Source organism: Rhagoletis zephyria, unplaced genomic scaffold, assembly GCF_001687245.7.
Source record: "Rhagoletis zephyria isolate East Lansing unplaced genomic scaffold, Rhagoletis_zephyria_1.1 Rzeph_scaffold_03964, whole genome shotgun sequence".
NCBI lineage: Eukaryota > Metazoa > Arthropoda > Insecta > Diptera > Tephritidae > Rhagoletis > Rhagoletis zephyria.
In genome coordinates, this window is record NW_016161047.1 from 45,277 (window position 1) to 54,879 (window position 9,603).

A 9,603-nucleotide genomic window follows, 5' to 3' on the forward strand; every position below is an offset into this window, starting at 1 on the left:
AAAATTTTTAAATATGATCACAAAAGTTTTTAATCTAATTATATCGATAAACAGAAAGAACTAAAAAAATCCAAGCCATGAATGCTCAGTAGTTTTTTTTTTTGCAGAGCGAAGGTTATGTAATCTTTAGGTGGATATAAAATTGACTTCAAGTACATAATATTTGTTTTAAGTGCTTAAGGAATTAAAATATCATTAGGCACGCGCTATTGCGCATGTGTATATATATTAGGCTGGGTCGATTTTGTATGGGAGAAAATAAAAGGCATTTGAAAAAAAAAAACAAAAAAAAACACTAGAGATCCACTTAAGTTTTTAGATATAACTTTGGTAAATGTTACTCGATCGGTACGTAGTAATTACCAAATTGAAGGCGAGACTTACCGTTACTGATTTATGATAATAATATGATGAAAATCGTTCAGATTATAAACAAATTATTTAAAAAAAAAATTGAAAATTTTTTGTCATTCTTTTATATCTGCAATTTTTATATTGTATGCATAAACATAAGTAAACCAATTAGTGTTTCTAGAAGTTGTGCCTGTTCAGTGTTTCCATACTCATTTGCATAAACAAAATTTTTCCACGATTATGGAAAATAATGGCTTTTCTATTAGAGTTACCGAAATTGTTCCTAAATTTGCAAAAATTCGCAAACTATAGCTAATATTAAAAAAAGATTCGAACATTTGGAACCAGCGACCTAAATGCACGCCAGCAATATTAAAGCTGATCTTTTTATCTTTTGACTATAGGCCACTGCAATTATCAAGAGAACAATTCAAATTTTATTGAAAACAGATAACCTTGAGATTAACGATAACTTTATCTTTTGCGTAAACGGATTCATTATCTAATAATATGCACCAAACCTTTTTGCCGAACCCAAAATTTTTAACAAGAACTAGTCTTATTCGACTAGTGTGCTGTGGGTGACTTTGCGGTCGATGCGCGATGCGTCTTACAACTAAAATAAAATACTAATATTTTGCGGGCTTGTTGTTGTGACTTCATGATACATCATATTTTCACTATTACAATTCGATTTTCGGAAACTTTCCAAATTCTAACTAAGCACGCTTCGGCGAGATACATACATAGATGGTAGATTATGTTCGCCTGACAGATTTGATTAGATAATAATAACGAATAGATATAACTATTTTGGCTATTAAATTGACGTCAGGTATAAATATATATTGGGCACAAAACACCCATGATTTGGAATTTAAGAAAAAAACATCTTTTCATTTCATTAAAACTTTTAAGCTTTCATCACTCGGAAATTTCATTAGAAACACACATTTTTCTACATTAAGCAAAACGATCAAAATATGAAAGCTTGCGGTCAAGTTCAATGCTTCGCTCCAATTCAATGTCAAAGCACACTATTTTCTACCCCACATTCATAGCTTCATTGTATTTGTATGTATCGAAAAAATGCAGTTCCTCGGCAAAGCTTTTCGGTGGAAGAATATATTTCCGCCAAAATTTTTGTTTACATTTGATGAAAGAGAATGAGTTACGCCAAATAATTGAAAGAAAATCAAGTCCGTCTTGCTAATTTGTTGTTATTAAATTATTTCTATAGAAAGCAAATGCATTTTAAAATAATAAAAAAAATTACATGCAAAGGCAAATAGCATTAATTTGCCCTGAGAAGTATGGGCATACATACATATGTAGGTAAATATGACTATGTAGTTCGTTTTATTACTCACCCCTTTGACGAGAATTAAAGAGCAAAGGCTTGACCACTTAGCTAATAAAGATCACTAAATAATGCAACCAAACTTGTACGGCATGTGCATATGTATGTATGTATATGTTCACACTAAAAGCTGTAATTTCTCTAGTTTACATCACAGACAGAAAAAGAAGCTAAATTTCATTGTCAAAGTAGAATTTTTCAATTTTCCTCGCCACTAGTTTTCGAGTAACGTTTGAGTGAGGAGCTGCAGTGAATAAATAAGTGAAAAATAATGCAATTTCGTAAAATAGTAGCATTTATGTCATAAGTGTATCTATTCAATAAATTAATAAGTGTTTAGATAAAAATTCAACAAAGTAAAGTAAAAATATTAGCAAATTTTTGAATGCCTCAAAACTAAAACTAGACAATCAAACTTTGGCATTTAGTCATGGGCAAATGCAAGCGCTAAAAATAAGTGTTTCAAATATATGCTATGCCTTGATTTTGAAAGTGAAAAAAAGCACGCAAAATTTTCCACATAAATTTTAGAATAGTGAGTGCACGAAAACAGCGAATTTGAGCGAAAATATACAAAAATAAATTTATAGAAAAAAAAAATGTTTCCGCATATGCAAATTTATACTTGTAAACCAAAGAGGCGTTCAAGGACCTACAAATGCTGGGGCTAAAAAAATATGGGCTTTTAATTTTTATATTTTTGCAACTGTTCTATGTAAGTACAAAAATATCTCATCCATGCTTTTAGGTATTTTTTAAACGAAAATATCAAAATACCCACACGCTGCGTGCGCAATTCTTTCGATTGCCAATAATGAGCGAGTATATGCAACTGCACCTCTTCAAACATATTTAAATATTTACATGTGTTTGTATGTAAATAAATGAGCTGCTATCGAAAAGCTGCGGCGCCGTTTTGTCTGCAAGCCGCACAGCTGTTCGTCATTTGTGATCATCCATTCGCGAGCGTATAACATACACCATACATACATACATACATATTTATGTAAATAGATTTTTTGAACACTTCGAGGGTAGCGCCATTCGTGCGTTTCTTTTAGCTTTTTCTCGACCTTTGAATTGTTAAAAATATGTACCCGTGGGTAGTGAAAAGTGTTGCTATTTTTTTTTTGGACTTCCGCATTTTTAAAATGTCGCATTTCCGTTTCCATTTACGTCAACATGGCTGCACAATGCCTTCAAACTGTATGTATTGTTTGCACATTAATATATATGTAAATATTATCTATTATTTAAATATTTAGTGCATTTTTGATACAAGACAAAATGATCGTACCAGCAACAGTAAATTTTCTAAAATCAAAATGGCGTCTCTTCATTTCTGCTCATCCTCTGGCCAAAGGTGTTATCGCTTATTCCATTGTTTGGCCGACGAGTAGCTTCATGCAGCAAACGCTTGAAGGCAGACAGCTGAGTAAGTAAATTTTTTTTTTTTTTGATTTTCTATTTTTCACAATTTTTACAGATTTAACAAAAAATTGTATTGTTACTAATTAATTGTGCTTTATTTCGCGCAGAGGACTACGATTGGATGCGCATTCTGCGTTTCGGACTTTTCGGTGGTCTTTATGTGGCGCCCACTTTATATGGATGGTTGCGTGTGGCCTCAACAATGTGGCCACAAACCAACTTACGCGTTGGAGCACTCAAGGTGGGTGGACTTAAATTTTATCGTCATTAATATTTTTTTTGCCTTAAAATAAAATTTGTTTTAGGGCAAAACGTTTTCTGTACAGCAGATATTTATTTCTATAAATTTACAACATTTTTTTGCAATTCACTTCATTCTTTACGATCTTAACTTTGCCACCTTTCAAACATAAAATCTTCTATAAAATTTTCATCTGATTAGATTAATAAATTTGTTAAAAAAAAAATATAAAAATTTTGCAATCAAATTAAATTGTTTCCCATGCTCACGCCATGCACGAAATAAAATTATGCTTAGTCAACTCAAAAAAACGCAGATTTATACATACATCGCGTACATATTTACCATCTGATAATTGAGGCGTCGAATTTCAGACAATATTAAATTTAATTGCTTTAATATTAAATGTATTACTCTGAGTCTCACGCGATTGCCTTCAGAGCAAGTAATTATTTCGCCTTTTTTTCTTTGAAGAGTTTAGCAAAGATTTCTGATAGAAAATCTGTACATGGGGGTGGTTCATGAGCTGATGCAAATGTCAGATTTAACACTAATTAAAATTTAAAAAAGTATATTTTAAAGAAAATGAACTGGCAATTTTTAATTAGACTATCAGGCCGTTTAGCAGAAGTGTTTTGAAAAGCTTAGAGCACATTTTATCCTTAGGTTGCAGTCCTCATTTTATCTATCTTTCCATCTAGTGAAAGTTTAATTTTATTCGTTTGGAAACATTGAGCCACTTTTTCTTCACGCAAAATAAATAATTGACCAAGGCATAGGAAGCTTGCTTTTGTTTCTTAATAAAAACTATGGATTATTCATTTATCAACTCCTCATTTAATACTCAAACAATCTCAAATTGCAGGCCATTGTCGAACAAATTTCCTACGCACCATTCGCCAGTACCAGCTTCTACTTCGGCATGTCGCTGCTGGAGGGCAAAGGTTTCGATGCTGCCGTTGCAGAGGTCAAAGACAAATTTCCAAAAACCGTAAAAGTATGTATCAAATACGCTTGACTTTATTTATATTTAAAGAGGACAAATATTAATAAAACTATTTTTTCCACTTCCACATTTTAGATTGCCATTTTCATCATTCCAGTCCTACAGACAATTAACTTCGGCTTGATTCCTGAACCAAATAGAATATTATTTGTGAGTTTCTGCAGTCTCTTCTGGATTACCTTCTTGGCGCATATGCAAAAGAATGGTAATAACCAAGCGCAGGAGCAACCAATGCAGAAACAACAATTGAAACAATTCCAGCATCATTTGCCTGTACCTAAGAACGAGAGTTTGGTGCCAAAGGTACGAAATGCCTTGGCGCTGTAATGACTGAACTAGAGAGTACCAAATTGCACATATTTTTTTTTAGTTTGTAAACAAAATACGTGATACGCTTATTAGCTTAATTATTACTTAATTACATATACATATATAATGGTTGTACTTACTTACTTACTTACTTACTTACTTACTACATACATACCTACATATATCCTGGGATTTTAAATAACTGTTTGTATATAGCATGTATGTGCATATATGTAAATAATATTTATTTTCTTCGAAGACTTAATAAATATAATTGTTTAGTTTATAAAAAAAAACACACACTTTTCTTTAATTCCTCTTTACTCACTTCTCGATCCACTCACCTATCCACTTTGCATAACAACCGACATTGGTGAACACTCCAGGGTAGACGCCACACGGTTTTAGACTCCAGGAAACAATGCCGATTTGTTTATTGTCTAACAGTAGTGGCCCACCAGAATCACCGCTGCATTGTCCCTGTGTGGTGCCATTGGCTGCGGCGGCACATAGATTTGTGCTATGTAACAGTGATTGTATTTGCTTGCGGCACTGAGCTGGCGCGAGTATGTTAAGTGACACCTTTTGCAGTTGTTGCTGCAATACGCCATTTGTCTCATTGAGACCCCAGCCTATAAGGAGCGTGGGCTCTTTAGTTTGAGCGAACTCTGTACAATCTTTTGCTTTAACAAGTTTCACTAAATCTGTGCTTTTGAGCTTAAGTGTTTTCTCCAACTTCAAAATTGCTATGTCGTGTATGGCTATAGTGTGGCTATATCCTTCATGCTTCTGTATCTTGCTGACGTTCATAAATTTTGCTTTACCCGATTTCAGTTGATTTGTGCCATATTGTACGACCAATTCTCGGGGGTCTTTGATGTACATAAAACAATGCGCAGCGGTGAGAATCCATTGGTGATGTATGATGGTGCCTGCACAAAAATGCTGCAAATTCGAGCGTTGGCGTAACGAAACCTGTTAGAGGTGTAAGATAATATTAGAGAAATATGATCTGTACCTCTTTGACTAACTTCTACATGTTTTTAAGAAAAGTCCAAAGTTAGAATTTGAGTACTTGGTCTTTGTTAAAGTAAAAATGGTGGAATCGATAGCATCCTACTGTTTCTACCATTTCTTGGAAGTAAAGTTTATTGAATTTTTATAATTTTGTACAAAATTTGAAATGTGGATTTATATAGCGCAGCTGGTTATACCGAGCCCTAACCGCCAAAATAACGTAAGCGACATTTTTTTCAAAATTTTATTTTTGATGCAGAAATATTCCTAGAGCATCTAGATGCATATCTGCATCAAAAATAAAATTTCGAAAAAAATGTCGCTTACGTTAATTTGGCGGTTAGGGCTCGATACAATGTGCGAGATTTTTGTTAAAAAAAATTAAAAAAATAAAAATAAACGAAAGAAAATTAGCCAAAACTGGTCAAAATTTCACTTAACTTAATCAGCTGGCCACAAGAGTACATACGTTGTCGAATTACTGCCTGTAAGTAAGGTAGTTTACACCGATAAATGTTGTACATTAGTTAAGCTTTGCTATGATAACTCCTAACTAAACTCTATTAAAGAAGAGGCCTTATAATGTATTCAGAGGGTCTGCAAATTTCACTAAAACTACTTTCTGCTGTTAGAACACATCTGGGACTTAACTGTCATCACTGGTGTTAATTCTTACTTTGCAATTTAATAGTAAAATTGCACACGGAAATGATGCAACGGAAATGGTTGGGGCTGAAACAAGTGCTTCTTGAGTGTATGCACATGGTATGAATTTAACAGAAATTTGCTAATAAAAGGTTAACGAATAACACTTAGAAAAAGTCCAATACAAGAATGAAAGTAAAGGGTAGTACGTACATAGATAAAGAAAAGGCAGAGGAAAAAATCGCTTTTGTTATCGATTTTGTTATCGAAATTTTTATCGATATTGTTATCGATTTTGCTACCGATATCTTCAGAACCTATCGATATAATAATCGAAATTTTTATCGATTTTGTTATCGATTTTGTCATCGATGCTTTTAAGGATTTTGTAATCGATACTATTNGAAAAGGCAGAGGAAAAAATCGCTTTTGTTATCGATTTTGTTATCGAAATTTTTATCGATATTGTTATCGATTTTGCTACCGATATCTTCAGAACCTATCGATATAATAATCGAAATTTTTATCGATTTTGTTATCGATTTTGTCATCGATGCTTTTAAGGATTTTGTAATCGATACTATTTATCGATATTGTTATTGGTTTTGTTATCGATATTGTTGCAGATTTTGTTATCGACATTTTTATCGAAGTTGTTATCGATATTTTTATCGATTTTGTTATCGATTTTGTTATCCATTTTGTATCGATTTTGTTATTGATTATTTATCGATATTTTTATCGCTTTTCTAAACGATTTTTGTTATCGATTTTGTTTTCTTTATTTTTATCGATTTTGCTATCGATATTTTTATCGATTTTGCTATCGAATTTGTCATCGATTTTGTTATCGATATTTTTGTTGGTTTTGTTATCGATATTTTGTTGGATGTTACTATCGTTTTTGATATTGACAAGAGTATGAGGATAAAAATGAAGATAAAGCAAAACAGAATAACATACATAAATGTAATTAGAAGGAACAGGGGTAGAGGTAGTGATATAGATAGTGTGGCCCAGGCACACTTACTTTTTTATGTATAATTTCCCGCAGATTGCGAACATGTCTTCAAAATATAAGAAACTAGAATAGTTTTAGTCGGCCGCTGTGGTGTAGTGGTAAGCAGTGCGCGCTTCCACTCCACAATGCCTGGGTTCAAACCCTGGTCAAAGCAACATCGCAAAAATATAGAAAAAAAGGTTTTTTCTTAACAGCGGTCGTCCCTCGGCAGGCAATGGCAAACCTCCGAGTGTATTTCTGCCATGAAAAACAGCTTCTCATAAAAATACAATCGCCGTTCGGAGTCGGCGTAAAACTGTAGGTCCCTCCGCTTTGTGTGTCAACATCAAGGCGCACGCCACAAATCGGAGGAGAAGCTTGGCCAAACACTAACATATGTGTAAGCGCCAATCTATTATTATTATTATTATTATTAGAATAGTTTTAGAGATATAGCAAAATTTCGAATAATTGCTTAAAAATGCAGAAATGCAGTTTATGTTGATTAAATTTTTTATTTTTCCAAATGCGAATTATTGTAAGCTTACCCGTATTTTTACAACGCTTTTTTTGAGCTAACTTAACTGAGCTATACATATTTTACTCGCTTTAACTCTTAATTAATTTACTTCCAACCCCCTTCTTGCTTCGCACTATAATCAAATTCCCTGTTGTCAGTTCTTCCCATGACTCTTCACTCTCACTCCAATCGCCATCATCACGATCATTGCTCATCATCTGTCCCATCCAATCCACATAAGCCGATACTTCCGTAAAGACACCCGGATAAGGCGCCACAGTGCATGGCTTGCGACTCCACGAAACAATGCCCACCTGTTGGCCATCTACCAGCAGAGGACCACCCGAATCACCGCTACACTGACCCTTGCCACCCTCCGGCACACCGGCACAAATTGTGGTCGCATGCAATTGAGTGCCATGGCGTTGGCTACACTCCTCATCGCTGAATACTTGTAAATGCACCTTTTGTAGTTGTTTTTGTATGATGCCACCAGTCTGTGGAAGGACAGAAATAATTATTAAAAACTATTTTTTTTAAATGTTTTTGACACTCACCGCATTCAGCCCCCAGCCGAGCAATACGGCAGGCAACGCCTCTGCTGTATCCTGTTGCGCTGCCGGCAAATGCACTGCACGCACTTTTGAACTAAATTTGATGGGTGTTTGCAGACGCAGCAGTGCAATGTCATTCAAATTCAAATTTCCGGGTTGATAATTATCATGCACTACTATTTTACTGATATTCGACACTTTGGGGCTAGCCGCATCCAATTTATTGCTGCCATATTGAATACTCAACTGTTCCGGTTGTATTTTCACGACACAATGTGCGGCCGTAAGCGCCCATGCACGATTTAGCAGCGAAGCACCACACTTATGTTGACCATCGGAAGCGCGACGTAGGGAAACCTTTGCCGAACGAGTAAAAGAACTTGCGTTATCAACTTAAAGAAGGTAGGTAGGTAGCTGGCGTTCCAAGAGCTTATTCGATTATGCAAATGATTTTCTTTTATCGCAATCAACGTGTGCTTGGCTAAAACTTTGAAACGCTCTCTTAAATAAGTATTTTAATTGAACTCACCACAAATGGAAATTCGCCTTCGTTAGCCTGTGTGCCATTTACGATTCTCGAGTAAAACGCTTGACTCTGGCAAATTCCAATTAAAAGACTCATAGCGTAAAAAAGTAGCAATCCACTGATTCGAGCCATGTTTGTGGAGATCGAATTATGACTGAATATCGAATATGACGAGCTTGGCGGTTAGAACTTGTTTATATTGCAACAAAAAAAGTGTTGCTGTCTGAGCTGCATTGCTGCGAATTTAGGTTAATTGCGGCACAATGGGGCGTAGTTGCGTATACTCGACCTTTGCCTGAATTGCATGGAAAACTGATAAGAATATATCGTTGTTTTTTTTTGTTTTTGTTTTTTGTTTTTATACATTACAAATGCACAACAGTGTAGAGTGGAAAACCCACTTCCAGTGAATTTATTTATGTAGAATGCAACAAAAATGTTAAAGAATGTCTAAGCCATTTTATGTTGGCATACATAGTTAGATGTATACATATATACATATTTAGGTATGTACATATGTACACTCAGAACTAATAGATAAAAAAAAGTCGCAAATATTTAGTGTGAACAAAGCACAGTTAACGGTTGATGTACATATGTATGTGGTCTGAACTTGAAAACTTTCAAAATCAAGGCTAGT

At 34.4% G+C, this 9,603-nt stretch overlaps 3 protein-coding genes across 3 annotated transcripts; 1 reads left to right on the top strand and 2 right to left on the bottom strand.

The window, feature by feature from the left end:
• Positions 1-2,951: 2,951 nt before the first annotated feature.
• On the top strand, positions 2,952-4,981 carry LOC108370011 (protein SYM1-like). The gene is made up of 4 exons (XM_017625242.1): positions 2,952-3,149; positions 3,253-3,386; positions 4,252-4,383; positions 4,468-4,981. Exons 1-4 carry the CDS (start codon positions 3,002-3,004, stop codon positions 4,717-4,719), a joined length of 666 nt encoding a protein of 221 aa, XP_017480731.1. The 5' UTR covers positions 2,952-3,001; the 3' UTR covers positions 4,720-4,981.
• Positions 4,982-5,025: 44 nt separating this feature from the next.
• LOC108370008 (kallikrein-7-like) lies at positions 5,026-5,833 on the bottom strand. The gene is made up of 2 exons (XM_017625240.1): positions 5,822-5,833; positions 5,026-5,676 (listed from the first exon to the last, which is right to left on the bottom strand). The coding sequence occupies exons 1-2, from the start codon at positions 5,831-5,833 to the stop codon at positions 5,026-5,028; spliced, it is 663 nt and encodes a 220-aa protein (XP_017480729.1).
• Positions 5,834-7,899: 2,066 nt separating this feature from the next.
• On the bottom strand, positions 7,900-9,251 carry LOC108370009 (trypsin-1-like). Its single transcript, XM_017625241.1, has 3 exons — positions 8,967-9,251; positions 8,441-8,794; positions 7,900-8,380 (listed from the first exon to the last, which is right to left on the bottom strand). Exons 1-3 carry the CDS (start codon positions 9,093-9,095, stop codon positions 7,973-7,975), a joined length of 891 nt encoding a protein of 296 aa, XP_017480730.1. The 5' UTR covers positions 9,096-9,251; the 3' UTR covers positions 7,900-7,972.
• Between the last annotated feature and the right edge of the window lie 352 nt (positions 9,252-9,603).